This window comes from Theobroma umbraticum, unplaced genomic scaffold, assembly GCF_002168275.2.
Source record: "Theobroma umbraticum cultivar Fairchild unplaced genomic scaffold, ASM216827v3 scaffold_86.0, whole genome shotgun sequence".
NCBI lineage: Eukaryota > Viridiplantae > Streptophyta > Magnoliopsida > Malvales > Malvaceae > Theobroma > Theobroma umbraticum.
The window spans coordinates 847,938-864,274 of record NW_018397263.1 but is presented as its reverse complement, the minus strand read 5'-3'; the positions used below and the strand labels follow the sequence as shown (position 1 = coordinate 864,274).

The 16,337-nt window shown below is 36.3% G+C and overlaps 3 protein-coding genes and 3 non-coding genes across 6 annotated transcripts in view; 4 read left to right on the top strand and 2 right to left on the bottom strand.

The window, feature by feature from the left end:
• Positions 1-63, top strand: part of LOC149526903 (U1 spliceosomal RNA) — a 161-nt gene extending 98 nt beyond the window's left edge. Inside the window, exon 1 of the small nuclear RNA XR_016351489.1 lies at positions 1-63. This exon is cut by the window's left edge and continues 98 nt beyond it. This is a non-coding gene — a small nuclear RNA (U1 spliceosomal RNA).
• A 626-nt stretch (positions 64-689) lies between these two features.
• Positions 690-840, top strand: LOC149526902 (U4 spliceosomal RNA). Its single transcript, XR_016351490.1, has one exon. It is a non-coding gene; the product is annotated as a U4 spliceosomal RNA (small nuclear RNA).
• A 60-nt stretch (positions 841-900) lies between these two features.
• Positions 901-3,594, bottom strand: LOC110420478 (transmembrane protein (DUF962)). The gene is made up of 2 exons (XM_021433802.2): positions 2,801-3,594; positions 901-1,361 (listed from the first exon to the last, which is right to left on the bottom strand). Exon 1 carries the CDS (start codon positions 3,147-3,149, stop codon positions 2,811-2,813), a length of 339 nt encoding a protein of 112 aa, XP_021289477.1. The 5' UTR covers positions 3,150-3,594; the 3' UTR covers positions 901-1,361; positions 2,801-2,810.
• LOC149526901 (small nucleolar RNA U3) lies at positions 1,059-1,273 on the top strand. Its single transcript, XR_016351515.1, has one exon. It is a non-coding gene; the product is annotated as a small nucleolar RNA U3 (small nucleolar RNA).
• A 660-nt stretch (positions 3,595-4,254) lies between the features above and the next one.
• Positions 4,255-7,992, bottom strand: PHT4;2 (phosphate transporter 4;2). The gene is made up of 8 exons (XM_021433805.1): positions 7,317-7,992; positions 6,583-6,809; positions 6,024-6,372; positions 5,883-5,927; positions 5,457-5,603; positions 5,046-5,183; positions 4,881-4,914; positions 4,255-4,744 (listed from the first exon to the last, which is right to left on the bottom strand). Exons 1-8 carry the CDS (start codon positions 7,758-7,760, stop codon positions 4,575-4,577), a joined length of 1,554 nt encoding a protein of 517 aa, XP_021289480.1. The 5' UTR covers positions 7,761-7,992; the 3' UTR covers positions 4,255-4,574.
• Positions 7,993-15,727: 7,735 nt separating this feature from the next.
• The window catches only part of LOC110420948 (Transducin/WD40 repeat-like superfamily protein), an 8,369-nt gene continuing 7,759 nt past the window's right edge, over positions 15,728-16,337 (top strand). Inside the window, exons 1-2 of the mRNA XM_021434380.2 lie at positions 15,728-15,852; positions 15,946-16,164. Of these exons, the coding sequence (XP_021290055.1) occupies positions 15,805-15,852; positions 15,946-16,164 (267 nt within the window). The 5' untranslated portion in view covers positions 15,728-15,804. The remainder of the gene's footprint in view (positions 15,853-15,945; positions 16,165-16,337) is intronic.

Genomic DNA, 16,337 nt, shown 5'->3' with positions numbered 1-16,337 from the left:
CCAAGTGGGAGAGCCTACGTCATAATTTGTGGCAGTGGGGGCCTGCGTTCGCGCGGCCCCTGCCCAATCCTAGTTTTAAGCTTAAAAAGATTGGCATTAAAATGCGACATGGCTACATGAAGCTTTGCTATTAATCTGGGAAGTAGGTTGGATTATGCGCAACAATGCCAGTGACAGTAACAGAAATTGGGTTCTAGAGCTGTCACTTGGATAGAGAGGTAGGGTTATAATATTTTTATTTATAACACTTAAAACATAAAAAACAAAAAATAGAACTAGAGTTCTAGACCATCTACTAGAATCTTTGATGAAAACATTTGGGTTTCCTCAAAAATAGTTGTCAGTGACTTTTAAATTTTTTTTCCTCAAACTTTGAAGCATGTGGTATTAGTTAAATAATTAATCCTAGTTATATGGTTATCTTTGAAATTTATCATTTAATTTTGTCAAATATAAATTGTATGTTACATTATTATTATGAGTCGCATTTGATCTCAATCGTAAATTTTAATTATAAACTTAATGCCAAAAATATAAGGTGCATAATTTCGATTAAATATCTCCATTCCCATATAAGTAGAGAGAACAATGGACCAAAATGTTTAAGTCACAATCCCACATGGATAGGAGAATAAAATGACAATCCTTGCATCCACTACAAATACTAAGACGAGGACACCATAGGAAGCATCTTTGCGCTTGGGGCAATGACGCAGCTAGTGAGGTTCTAACCGAGGCGCGTCTATTGCTGGTTGAAAACTATTTCCAAACCCCCTCTTAGGCCTGGGTTCGGCCCTGGCCTTAGAGAATTTCTGGAAGGGCTCCCTTTGGGGTAAAGCCCTACAATTCCTAGTACTAAAGGCTTCATGGTCATGACTGGTATTACAATTACTAATAAACCTTGTACAATTGTAAAGACGTTAGCCAAATATTATTAACAAATATAATTTCATCTAACGAAATTATAAATCAACATTTTGTATTTGCCAGTATTAAACATTAAATATTGGCTACAATTATCCACAAAGGTTTGATGGATTCCCACATAGAAAATTCGCACGATCTTACTTGAACAGGATCTGTTCTATAGGTTCGTATTTCTGTATCCTTCATAAAGGAGACAGGATCTCAAGTCTGGAAGATAAATTATGGCCTTGTGATCAGAGCGTGATTAACAGCCTCTCCGGTCCCTGGTGACCGTTTGAAGCAGTAGAGGATCGTTCTCGGCTGGTCTTAGTCCAGCTGGGGTGGTCACAAGGTTGTCTGACAGACTCCTCAAAATCTTTTGTCCTTTTTGATTCTGCCACGTTTGAAGCTACTAATGAATCCAATTTTCTAAGACAGCTTTTCCTCAGACCTAGCTGCATCCAGAAACCATGCTTACCTTCCAATCTCAAAGAATGAAATAAAGCTTGTTTAATTTCATTTTTTCTTTCTTCCACATTAGATAGTTAACTTCATTACTTCGTTTTGACAGTATGCTTGGTTCAAGATGAGGAAATAGATTTTGACCCTACAAAGAGGAACACATCCACACGAAAGGGAAGTAGGAGAGGAGAGGAGAGGAGAGGAGAGGGAGGGAGGGAGTACTTCGAAGTCAAACTCATGCTGAGTTGTTGGTACTTCACATCCACGAGCAAATTCAGTTCTAGAAAAAATGATCGTATCATGATTCATGGATACATGTCAAGTTAGAGTTTAGTCCTAGAAAAAACAAAATCACAAACCAGGCAGCACATGGGTTCCTCACTTGAACTAAAGACAACAATCATTTCTGAAGATATTTACATGTCTGTCTGATAGCAATAGTAGGTATGAATGGTTAGAGGGCTTTTCAGTGGTTCAAAAGCAATAATTCCATTCCCCTTTTCAATGTAAATGCTTGCAAAGTCATTTCAATTATGGGTTTCAACCAAAAACTGAGCTCCCCTAGGATACAAATCTCGTGTTCAGATTTCCTTAGCTTATACAAAGGCAGTCCTAAAGATTATCGACAGCGTAAAACTCAGGCTGATCATCATGAACATGAACCCAGGAAGCTGATCATCATGAACATGAACCCAGGAACTAAGTACCAAAAGTGTCATTGGGTAACCTACAGCCTAGAGATTATATTCTCAGTAAGAAGAATGTGAAAAAGGTTGTGTGCCTAAGAAAATGTCAGAAAAGCTTTTGCCCAAACACCATGGCTGAGAAATGGCTTTCTTAAAGATAAGTTGAGCTGATAAGTTAATCATCATGGCTGCAAACAAAAGAAGTCGGAGCAGTTTGTGAACTGAATACGTAGTGGTGTTTCTGAAAAAGGTAAGATGATATTCAATTTTCCCTATTCTGGGATGAACACTGCTGAACCATGTATGTGTCCACCTTCTTCATGTCCTTCTTTGCATTGTTGACAGCATTATTCCTCCAATTTAACAATCTAAAGGTTACTTCTATTAAGTTTTTACCTACCTAAAGCAGAACCAAACCCAAAATCCACGCCTTGCACAAGCAAGTGATCTGAACAAATTGATTCTTCATGCTACGTATAAACATCAACAGCATAAATACCATTCTGATTTCTGGTAAATTTAACCAAAAATATCTAACCTATCATTCAGAAAGAGCACAATCATCCAGCTGAGTCAAATTATTGTTGAATTCTACTCAATTATTCATCATAAATTTAAGAAAAAAGTTGTCTAAACATAATCAGAAGCAAGATATAATCAACATGAGTTCAACTAGTGCTGACAGCATCCAGAAAAAAACAGATACAAGTAATTGTTATCATGAATAAAACAGGAAAAAGCCTTACATAAAGAGCCTTAGAAGCCCTGTAAGATAGGTCTCTTTCCTAGCCTCTTGATCTCTCTATCCATTTTCCCAGTAAGCATCAATCCAAACATCCGGAAATCACATAAAAGGGACCAAAACGGATGCCCAAAAGTGGCAGGAACATTCCCTTCCACAAAGAAATGGCTGTACCAGGCAAGTCCATAACCAAATATCGGCACAAAGACCAAGAACCACCAATTAAACAACACGGAATAAATCAACAATAGAATACTCGAGAGCGTGCCTGCAAAGTGCCAGCGCCTTGTTGATGGTTTCGAGTGCTGATTCACATAAAAGGCCCAAAAATCCTCCAAGCTCCTGAAATTCATCTCTTTTAAGCACAACCAAAGAGAACCCAATAGAGATATTTGATCACTTCGTGAGAAATTAAGCCAAAAAGCTTCAATCTTGGGTTGGTTTGACTGGTGGGTTTTGGTTAAAATTCACATAAAATAGGACAAAATTAAGAAGAGGTTGGTAAAACTGGGTTTGACTGGGATTCTCAAAGAAAGTAAAATTATAAAAGATGGAGATCGTTTTAGATTATGGGATGCTGTCACTCCCTGTCTGAAAGGCTGGAACTATGCTGGATTGATGTAATTAAGGATGAAAATCCAAGGAAGGAGAGCTGAAAGGTGCGTGGTGTAAGAGAGTTGAAAAGGGTGAATTCCTGCTGTCCCTAGAGGTGAAGGAATCAAAGTAGGTTCTGAGTCTCATATGCAACAGTTACATGGGCTTTGTCAGCTGAGATGTGTGATGGAGAAAATTTGGACTTTCTTCCTCCAAATAAACGCTAAAAATTATGGGGAGAAATTAAATATATAGCATCATATTAAAAAAAGAATATGGAGACCAATTTTTATTTCTCCTTTCCTATTACTGACATATATATTTCAAGCCTAAAGAGAAAGATATTTACCTAAAATTAATCTGTCCAAGGAGATAATTTAAATGATCATTTTGGAGTTCATATTTGAGTTTTTATCTAATTATTTTTGTACAAATGCACGTTCCATCTAAAACTTTGTCCCATGGAATTTGTTAGATACTTTATATAGCACTTTGATTACAAGACATCCAAAGTCAACCAATTTCTTAGTAGCTATTTTTGTATCAGTACAGTTTCATGATTATTTAGGCAAATAATTTATATGTTGCTAGTATTTGCCAAATATTGATGGATGATAATAGCGATAATAGAACATTAGCTGGTTGGATTTTCTACATTGGCAGGCTACCCTTAAATTCAACAATGGCAGCATCATGGATTCATGGCATTATCTCTTATAAAAGTTGCAGGGCTGACTCACAACAGTGGTCTGTGGTCCTCTCTTGTTTTTCATTTTGGTGAAAAATTTCATGATTCTGTCTTTCTGATCACATTCCATTGCCAAGTGTGAGGGAGAAAATAGAAGAACAGAGTTCAGAAAATAACTTGTTCCAAAATTGATATATCAAGCTTGAATATGGTAATTTAATGTTCTGCAGTGATATCTGATCAATATATCAGGTAGGGAAAGAGAAAAATGTACAATGAGAAGAAGAGAATGAGGCACTTCTGCCAGAAGCAAAACAAAGAATGAACTGTACGGTTACTAAAAAATTCTCTTGCTATACCATTCATGAATCATGCCTAAAAGTGATTAACCCCCAAAATTTTTGAATGCGTGATTAAACTTCTGTTGATTTCCTGTCACTTCCCCAGCATGAACCTTGTTGTTAGATGCTGCTTCATCGATTTATGTTCTTCGAGATTAGAAAACTCGTTCCCCAGTCGCAAACAGATTCCAGAAAATGGTTGTAATGAAATAGAGACCAGCTGTGACACTGAGGAATGCCTGGAAAGATCCTAACCACTGCACAAAGTAACCGGTTCCAATGGTGCTGATTATGGCAGCCAGTGTTCCTGCTGAATTTGCTATGCCTGTTTCCCATTAAGAATAGCCTTACTGTGTTAGCGATGGAAATATGGAAACTCAAGTTAAGGAAAACCACAAAAGCTCCAGTAAATATGAACTAAAATCATCTGCTAGATGTTAGATAGAATGGCTTTAACGTACCGTGGACAAATCCTGCATACTGAGGTGCAATGTCCTGATCAGATAAACCAAGGAAGCAGCATTTTAGTTTGGTGTAAATTCTTTTCTTTGTGATAAAATATTGTTGAGTAGTCAGAAAAGTTATGGGCAGTTATGATCTTAGGGTGACAAACAAATGAAACTTACTTGCATATTGAGCAGAAAACCAGCTTGGCTGAAAGAACTGAAGCTCAGCGCTATTGTGATAAATAAAGCTGCAACTGCAGGTGACTTTGCAAAATTTAGGCAAAGCAGTGACACCCCAGGGCCAATGAAGCCTATAGACTATTACATTTACAAATATACATCAGCAGTAGCCATCTTTTTCAGCAAAATAAAGAAATCAATGAAAATTAGGAGTGAACTTCCAATTTCAAAAGGTCTTTTTGCCATGGTTGTTTCTTCTATGATGTGTGTTCTTATTATCATCTGCTCTCGCTTATATTTAGCCATCAAAACCAAATTTTTTTTAAAGAATTCATTTTAGAGTCCTGAGAGTGCAGTGTGTCCTATGTGATCTTGTTATTGTAAGATATTAAATAGCTTTGGAAGATTTACCTGCATGATCTTTCGGACTAATGTTATGGAGTAGCCTGCCTTAATTAGGGAATCTGATACTGCCCCTGCAATGTAACCTGAAACTGCCATTGTCCCCCATGGAACAGCACTAAACCAAGCTGCTTGTTTCAAGTTCACATTGAACACCTGCATTCATCCAGTAGCGAAAGTTTTTTACACTAAGAAAATGAAAGTACTCATCATGCTACACACCAGCAAGAGTCAGAATACAGGTCTCTGGATGCTTGAACAGTGCAGGTAAACTTAGGAAAAGCTTATGTGCGTGTATCTGTACTCATTAAGTAGTACTCTACAAAGTTATAAGCTGCTGAGAATGCCTGCAACTCTTTCGAAAGGCTTCAAATTGTTTTAGGCTTCAAGCATTTGGTAAATAAAGAAATAATTGGTGAGAAATAAGCTACTTACTGTCCTGAAATAAACTGGCATCCATGAGAGGAGAACAAAGTACCCCTGAAATAAAATGTATGTCTCAGGAGTTACGACTACATATTCATAAAAGAATTAATGAAGCCACTAAGAAGTTTTAGATATGATGAAAAAACTCACCCAATTGTTAGTTACATTAGCAAATATGATTGCCCATGTCGGTAACTTTGATAAGATGAGGCTTATAGGTGGACTCTCACCAGTACTTACTGGAGGATCAATTTTCCCTGTCTGGATTAGTCTCAGCTCAGATTTGCTGACAAATGGACTTTCTCTCGGATCACTTGTAACTTTATACACCCATGATGACAACCATAGCAGTCCCAGAGAGGAAAATAGAATGAAAGGACCAGAAATTCCAATGGATGACAACAAGATTGGAGTCAGAAGTAAGCCCACTACATTTCCAAGATGAAATCCTGCCATGGATACCCCAACTGCACTTGCTCTTTCATCTCCTGGAAACCACCTAAAGAGTTAAAAAAAAGAACAGCTTTCATCAGCCAGGGAGCAAGGCCTAACATCATATTCTTTAAACTATAAACTGGTCATGGACTAGTTCATGACCTAATCCTATCTTGAATACCTTGAGTTCATTCTTCAACCATGATGAAAGCCAAATATTAATCAAAACATTGCTACAAAATACATAACTCAATGAGAACTGAGGTGGCATTACCTTGATAAGAGGGTGCTCATGGAGGGCAGGGCAACACCTTCAGCCAGACCAAAGAAAGCCCGGATAGCCAAGAGAGCAATGGTTGAGTGGTTGGCAGCCCATGGAGTGAGAAGGGTAGCCAAAGACCACAAAGCCACACCCCAAGCCAGCACTTTTTTGCCTCCATATTTGTCAACCAAGGCTCCTCCAATCGCAGAGGAGAATATGTACCCCCAGAGAAATGATGACTTCAACAAATTAAAGCAAACTGATCAGCATAACCAATAACCAATGATGAACAAGAAGATGTGCTAATAAGAAAAGGACATTGGACATTAGCAAACTACTTGCTGGGCTACCAAACTGGTATATTACTCTTTGGGGTTCGGTTCAAACCACTAAGTCCACTGCCAAAATGAAGTGGGCTCCTTTCCTTTTAAGGTAGCCCAGACCCACTCTCCTCGTCCAAACAACCACAGAACAGTACAAACCATGGACTGAGCCGCTTGGAAAGTTTGTTCACATTTACTAATGTATATGCATAAGGGTTTATATATATTACTTAATTTTCAGTTTTCACTTTGCTGGCTGAACCCACCACCTCAAGCTTGTCAACCACCCCTCAAAGCACCTACCCCATTTTTTCTTTCCCCTTATTTTTCTATGAAACTGATTAACAATGGCGGAAAACTGTTTATCTTTAAGGATGGAAAGCAAGAGAATGGAAAAAGGAAAGATGATTTCGGGATTGTTACCTGAACAACGCCAAGGAAAGAATTTGACCAATTAAGCTTATCAGCGAGAGGAACGATGGCGACCGACATTACGACTCTATCAGCATTACACAAACACATGACGCAAGCCATTAAAGCCACCACCTTGAACCTCTCCGGCACCCTCACCGACGACGCTGTATCCCCGATCAACACCCTTCTTTCTATCCCCTCCGCCGTACACCTCACCATCGCCCCTCCTCCTCCTTTCTCCTTCTTCTTCAAAGCATGATCTCTCCCTCTCGATGACAAGCTCAAGCTCTCCCATTTGACCTGCTTTCCAAGGACTCTACGTCGAAACCCGAGGTGGGTCGTCCTCGATTCGATCAAACTCGATTGGTGTCTACTCAAGAAGCAAGAAGGCTTGGTGGAAGAAGAAGAAGAAGAAGAAGAAGAATAATGAAGCAGCAATGATTCAGCAGCCATTGTAGGCAGAGAAACAGAAGCAAGCTTGAGATGGTCAGTATGGAAATACCCTTAAAATAGTGATCATTAATGTCAAAAAAAATTGCTAAATGGAACTCTTTAAATGAAATTATATAATAATATTAAACATAAAAAAATAAAGAAAATTTGCTGGAAATTCGCCTTCCATGCATTCAAACAACAAACAGGAAAAGAAAATAAGGTTTAATTTAAAATGGTTTGGATACGGGGGTTGTTGTGGAACAGGGGAGGCAAGCGACAAAAGAATCGGTCTTCTATTAGTTATTACGCAACTCAAATAAGGGTATTTTCGTCACTAAATGATTTCATTGTTTCCGTGCGTTGTCCATGACTGAAAGACTCCTACTGGGGAACACGTGGTAGTCCCGGGGTTTTGCTTACCAACCTCGATTTGTCCAACAACCCTCGGTTTTACCGGGCTACTAGGATTTGCCCTTCTCCTTTAAATTTTTCTTCTCTTTTCAATTTTTTTAATTTTTATTTTTTTATAATTCAAAATTTTATAATTTATTTTTTAAATAAAAAGATATGTATCAATCAATAAATTAAATATTTAAATATAGTTCTTTATCTTATTTGGTAAGACTCAAATAATTTTGTATACTACACAAATACGAGTTAAATAAATTTAAGTTTTTGATAATTATATTTAGTGTTTTAATACACAATTTATACACAAAAATTCGAATCTCATTAAATTGGTTTAACTTGTTTAAAAATATATTTAATTAATGATATTTATTATAAATCCTTGTAACTAATTATCCATTTCTTACTTATTTAGTTAATAGTATAAGCATGTTTGCTTGACATATTTATGATCTGTTTAAACCCATATAGATATATTTTTTTAATCATAATTGATTATGTGTATTATTATTTTGCTATAATTACTATCATGATTATTAATTTTAAATGTTAAATAATAAAATTATATCTTATTTACAAGTATATATAGTTTAATTTAATTTATTATATTAACAACGAATTATAAATCCTGCATAATTCGATCTTGATATTGGGTTATGTTCTTCCGAATGTATTGCATTTGAAGACATTGATAGAGCAAATGGTCTTTAACTAAAAGTTTGGTGGGATGGCCTTGACCTTTAGTCCTTGACTGTTAGTAATTAAAAGTAGGCATATCCCCAAAAGGCTGCGTGACATAGCATGATCTCAGTCACTGCTATATATATACAGAAATGGTCGTGGTCCAAGGTAGGTGGGAATTATGAATAATGGCTTTCTAAAAGTCCACCTTGGCTAAATGAACATACAAATGCATGTTGGTTCTTCCTTGGCAAATTGTATGAGTCAATGAGATATATTAATATATATTTTTATTTATTTATTTATTATATTAATTTATTGACATTTTAAATATGTCTTAAAATATGTGATAATCTTTTATTTCCACTCTTTAAAATTTTAAAATTCTTGCACAAGATAATATATATAAGAGTATATCAATTATAATTTTGTATTATATTTATTAAAATTATCTAATTACAATTAAAAGTTTTAAATTATTATATTTGACAAGAATAAGACGTGTTTTATCTTTGTTTGAAATTTTTATCCAAAGGTAAAACACTTTTTTTTATTAAAATTAATTATGAACAATATTATTCATTTAATTTGTGAATAAAAAACTTGTTTTTCTCATAAAATTGTGATTATCTTTATCTATTACATATTTTCCTTTTGTCGAAATAATACTTTTACCAAACTCAAAAGTATATTACATGTAAAGAAAAAATAATCTATTATTTTAAAGAAACCATAGCTCTTGTCTTCTTGTATGGAGGTGAACCCGGAGGGTGGCCCTCCAATAAGGCTTAAGGGTGACACAATTAATCCATCTGTGAAAGTTGGCTCTAAAAGAGGTCATTTGGGTACTGATTTTTGTGGAGATTGTGTTCATCCAATGAACGATTCTATGCAGATCCAAGATAATGTTGATGTTGTTCACTCACGTATGTCCTATCATATGCACTTGCTAGAGATGACATGGGAGATTACATGGTTAATGAAAATTCGGATGACGAAGGAAGTATACCAGATGAGATCGACAGATTCAAAAGATGATGGAGAAGCAGAGATTGATGTAGACAAGTTGCGCATCCGAAAGCCCTGGAGACATACTCTGATTGTTAAGTTGCTAGAAAAGGATATTAGTTATACCTATCTTTGCATTAGGGTGAGGCACCTTTGGGCATTGATTAGTGATTTTCAGGCTATAGATCTTGACAATGGATTTTATTGTTTTCGCTTTAACAATAAATTTAATTATGATCATATTCTAACGAATGGCTGGTAGATCATATTTAATCATTATCTCACTATCAGAAGATGGACTCCAAGATTTAAATCGAAAAAGGCTGATATTGATTCGGTAGTCACATGGATACGGTTACTAGAAATGTCCATAGAATATTATGATCGACATGTTTTGGCTACAATCGATAATGAGATAAGAAAAGCAGTAAAAATTGATTGCACAACCTCGAATGCAACTAGAGGGAATTTTACTCGCTTATGTGTTGAAATTAATCTCAAAAAGCCTTTGGTGCCAAAAATCTTCCTTACAGGTAGATGGCAGAAGGTGGAATATGAGGGGTTAAGGATGATGTGTTATCGCTGTGGGAAGTTTGGGCACAATGAGGAAGGTTGCATAGTTAGACAGAAGGAAAATGAAGGTTATATTGGAAACCAAGCCCTAGCTTTGGCAGAATTAGCGGTAACTAGAGAGAAGGGCTATAAGACTCATAGGTTTGGCCTTTTGGATGGTAGCCAGGAAGAATAACAAACGAACGGTAGGGCCACGGGTAAAGGTAGCAGCTGTTGAGGAACATCTTAAACCTTCAGTAGCCTGAGACACCAGATTTGTTGTGCTTGGAGATGAAGATGTTGGTCATGTCGTTGAGGAGTTCATACCAGTGTCAGAAAACAAGGAAGAATCTGATCAGGCGGTGAATAAATCGAGTAAAACTACGGGTCCAATTTGGAATAAAGAGCTTTTCAAGCAAAATTTACAAGTTTAGGCCAATGTCTTGACCAGGAACTCTACACCAGCTTCAATGGCAAAAAGAAAGTAGCAAGTTGCTAGAGAACCAAAGACAGTATCGTCAGTGTCTTTAGTAATGCCAAAAATGAGAGCATCTAGTGGGAAGACAGTAGCTGACTTACCTGAGAATAATAACACTAACGTTTCTCAAGTAGTATCCTTAAATCTCCCTAAACTGTCATCTCATGATCAAGATAATGATGACAGACCTAGAGTAGGGGTTGGTGAATGGCATGGCGAGAGAAAGGCAACTAATGACGATGGAGGAAGGTCCTTTAGATGATGCCGAGAAGGGGGATGTAGCTACTGACATGGATTTGGAGGATGATGGAATAAAGGTCATGCAGGTAACCTCCTCTTAAAAGGTGACCTTTGGACTCTCATGTTTTTCAAGTTTAATTTGTTTTTGTTTCCTATATATATTTTTTATGATAGATATACTAACATGAAATGTTAGATGAGCTGCCTCTCATAGGAGTGTGAGGAGTATTTGCAATATGACAAAGCTTTACAAGATACATATTTTCTTTCTTTTGGAGCCTCGTGCTTCTGGTGCTAATACAGATAAAGTTTGTTGCCGGTTGGGTAAGTTGAACTATTTTTGAGTGGAAGCTGATGGTTTTATAGGAGGAATATAGGTCTTGTGGGATCCGAAAAATGTTGAAATTGATATTCTAGCTCAATTTTGCCAATTAGTGCATATGATGGTTAATTCTTCAAAAACAAAATGGCTGCTTACAGCAGTATATGGTAGTCCAGTAGTGGAAGATAGGAAAAGGTTGTGGCTTTCTCTTAATATGGCTAGTGACTTGCACAATCTTCCTTGGATGGTGATAAGGGACTTTAATTAGGTAACTTCACCTGATGAAAAAATAGGAAGGACAAGAGTTAACTTAGCTCATTGTAATCTTATGCTAGATTGTATGAGTTACTGCAATTTATCAGAATTAGAAACTAGGGGTCCCAAATACACATGGTGGAAGAAAAGGCATGGTCATGATTGTACCAGGGTCCGTTTGGATCAAGGATTAACTAATGAAGAATGGCAAAGAATTTACCCTCATGCTGAAGCTTTTGTTTTGCCAATAACGCATTCTGATCATCATCTGATCCTTGTATGGTGTACGGTTTTCTCACTTTTATTATAAGTTACAAAGAATTTCAGATTTGAAGAAGCATGGATGACCCACCCAAATTTTATTGATTTTCTCAAAACAAAATGGAGCTTTGCAGACATGTATTTTACTTTGAAAGGATTAGCTGAAAATATGCAGCAATGGAGTTTAGAGACCTTTGGAGATATATATATATATATATATATATGTATGTATATGTATAAAGGAGGTTACTAGCGCACCTCAAGGGAATACAGAAGAAAGTTGATGCGAAACCCAATGATTACCTTCAACGTTTAAAAATTACTTTGATTGAGGAGTATAATCTTGGTCTCTATCAGGAAGAGTTGATTTGGCAACAAAAGGTTAGATTGGATTGGCTCAAATATGGAGATAGCAACTTAAAGTTTTATCATGCTCTCGTGAAAAGCAGACAAAGGAAGAAGAAGATAGTTGCATTTCGCAGAGATGATGGATCGTGGTGTACGGATCTTAAAGAACTAGAGGAGATGCTTGTCAACTTTTATCAACATTTGTACAAGGATGATGGGGTTCGGGTCTTATTACTTGTATCGCCAAATTGGAGGTTAAATGAAGATCAAATTTCAATCTTAGCCAAGGCGTTATCTAGTGAAGAAATTCAACATGCCTTATTTGACATAAGGAAAAGTTCGAGCTAGTGAGCTTTTTTTAGAAGAACTGGCAATATATCAATGCTAATTTGGTTAATTTTGTCCAGATAGCTTATGCTTCAGGTTCGGTTCTACCAGCTTTGAATCATACATTAATTACCCTTATCCTCAAACTTGAAAGTCCAGAGAAAATCACTCAATTTCAGCCTATTAGCTTGTATTCTGTTCCTCTTAGATTGATTAGTAAAATATTAGTTGATTGGTTAAGACCAATGCTTGAGGGATTAATTGGAAGATCACAAAGTAGCTTTATGCTGGGAAGGCAAGCTGTAGACGATGTGATTGTAGTGCAAGAGGCTATCCATACAATAAGGACCATGAAACGAAAAGAAAGAGCTTTGGTGCTTAAAGTGGATTTGTAGAAAGCCTATGATCGAGTTAAATGGAGTTTTATTCATGAAGAAATGACAGAAATAGGAATTCCTTTTAATTGGATTTCTTTAATTGTAAACATTGTGCAAGCCCCTTCTTTTGCCATTATTTGGAATGGGAATTCATCAAAAACTTTCTCTCCATCAAGAGGTATTAGACAGAGAGACCCTCTATCACTCTATCTCTTTGTATTATGCCTAGAAAAGTTATCTCACTTAATTGATCAAGAAGTTAGACAAAGAAATTGGAAGCCATTGTCTTTCACAAGAAGTGGACCCAATATATCACATGCCTACTTTGCAGATGACCTCATGCTATTTGGAGTAGCAACTTCATAACAAGTTAAAATGATGTTAAGGACTCTTGATAAATTTTGCCAAGCATCAGGTAAGAAGGTGAACTTAGAAAAATCCTCCATGTTAGTTTCTACTAATATTGACTCCATAAAGGCGAAAGCTTTGAGTCAGTTAGCTAAAATTCCTTTAGTTAAGGATTTTAAGAAGTACTTAGGGACTCCAATGATTCATGGAAAAGTGTCAAAAGCCACTTATCAGGAGCTAAGCAATAAAATTAAAAAAAGATTGGAGAGCTGGAGCAATAAACATTTGTCGATGGCAGGAAGGATTTCTTTAATTCAATCTATCACTAGTTCAATGGCATCATATGTAATGCAAACTACTCTCATCCCAAATAATGTAGCATTGGAAATTGATAAGCTTAAAAGGGATTTTATTTGGGGTCACTTGGATGGGGTGTAGAAGCTCCATGCACTCAGTTGGGAAACAATTTATGCTTCAGAGGAACTAGGTGGGCCACAAATTAGGGAGACTAAGAAGTTTAATTTGGCTTTACTAGCTAAGTTAAAGTGGCAGTTATGGAAAAATAAGGACTCCTATTGGGTTGTATACTAAAAAGCAAATATTTAAAAGAACAGGACATTTTATCAAATAAAGCTAAGACTATAGACTCTTATACTTGGCGCAGCATATTAAAGAGTAGAGAAATTTTGGTTAAAGGCCTGGGTATGATCCCAAATAATGGACACTCTACTTTATTTGGGATGGATTCCTAGCTAGCTTGTGGACCTTTATTGAAATTTGCCAATAGAAAAATTTCTGCAGTGAAAGGTGCTCTACCTGCTGTGGCAAGTTATTGTGATGGATATGGAAATTGGGACTTTCATTCATTACAACACTTACTTCCTGCTCAGATAATAGGGATGATAGCAGTCATATTTGTTGATCCCAACAGTACTGTAACCGATGAAGGGTATTAGACCTTGAGAAATAATGGAGTTTTTTTTGTAAAGTCATGATATGACTGCCAAATTGATGCTCCATTATTGACATCTATACATTGGGAGCAGATTTGGAAGATTACAAGTCCTAGGAAAGTTAAAAGTTTTTCTTTGGAGAGCTTTACGTGAATTTTTACCAACAGCGGATTGGTTACTTAAAAAGAATGTGGTTTCGTCGAGTCTATGCTTTAGATGCAGTAATGCTACTGAAAATTTAATACATGCTTTAAGAGACTGCAACTGCTCGAGAAATATGTGGCTTAATATGCGACCTGATTCGAGCTTAAATACTTTATTTACTATGGACTTACAACAATGGATTCAAGAGAATATCTGTATCAACGCTTTGTGATGGAGTTCCATGGGGAGTCATTTTCTCTCATGCAATATGTTTGATTGCTCTTTTCTTTGGCTAGATAATGTGACAGAGCATATACGGTGCAAGGCAAAAGAAGCTTGGGATATTTTGGGGAAAACAGAGCATCAATCTAAAATAGCAACTCCAATATCCTGGACAAGACCAAATCGCTTACATGTAAAGCTTAATGTGGATGGTAGCTCAAAAGGTATTTCTGGGGAATCTACTGCAGGCGTTTTGGTAAGAGATGATGAAGGGAATTGGCTTTTCGGTTTTATTCATAAGGTGGGTGAAACATGCCCACTTGTTGCAGAACTTTGGGCCATTCTTCAAGGTGCAAGTAGAAGCAGATTCAATGGTGGCTATTCAAAAGATCTCAAGTTCGAACTTTTCACTAGATCCATGTGCAAACTTACTAATGCAGATTAAGGAGCTGTTACAACGAGATTGGGATTGCACTATCACTCATATATATCATGAGGCCAATCAAGGAACCCATTGGATGGCTACAAACTATGAAGACTTATAGATAGGTTTACACATCTTTAATGTTCCACCTCCAAATATTTCCTCTCTTTTATTAGCAGATAAACTAGGCACATCATGGACTAGAATGGTGTAAGTTAATGTTTTGATTAATTGAATTTCCCTTTTACAAAAAAAAGAGAGTATATTACATGCTTTTCTTTGCTTTTTTTTTAATATGATCGTATTTTTTTGTTTCCTTAGCAAATCATTATCATTTTATTAGATTTAGTTTCATTTTCTAATTTATTCAAAAGTATTTATATGTTTAATATTTTTGTGGTTAATTTACCTATTGATAAGTATATTTTTTCATATTTGTTGATTAAATCATTTAATTATACATATATTATATAATATTCACAATATTATTCACACCAATCAGAGAAGCGGAGCCCATCAACGGCTGAGCCCAGCTTACACGTGTCTTTTTTGGATAATTTCTCACACGTGTCTCATAACATATCTTTTCAATCTTTGATTTCAACAGATTTCCCGCCCCCTCCCTCTCCCTCCCTCTCTCTCTTTTATTCGAACGTTACCAGAAAACCAGAAACAACTTCACTTTCAAAATTTCAATCCATTTCCCCTTCAAAGATGAAAACGAATCGGAAGCTCAAGAAATCAGATCCAGCGTCATCAAAGGTAGATATCAATCCCTAATTTGAAACAAAAGAAATTGTAGAATATCTAATCGATTTTCTGATGTTTTTCTTTTTGGTTTGGTTGAAATCGCAGTTTGTTTTGAAAGAGATTATCGGATTAACAGCGAAAAATGAAAACGGATTAGCTTCCAGCGTAACGGCCTCTACCTGCGTTTACGTGGCCGGTTGCGTTGCGGTGGTTTATGATATGGAAAAGGGAACGCAATCGCATCTCATGCTCTCTCATCGAATGCCTAAACCTTTGAGCTGCGTGGCCGTCTCGCGTGACGGCTGCTTCGTAGCTGCTGGTGAGGTACTGAAAACGCTTTTAATCGAAGAATTTTTGTTTAATCTGTTCATGGTCATGTATTCTCTTCTCTTTTGCTAATTTCGATTCTAGAAGGTTTGAGTTAGTAAGTAAATTTTACTTTCAATTTAATTGTGAGAATAATTCACAGGTTCACTATTTTTTTTTTTTTTTTGGGT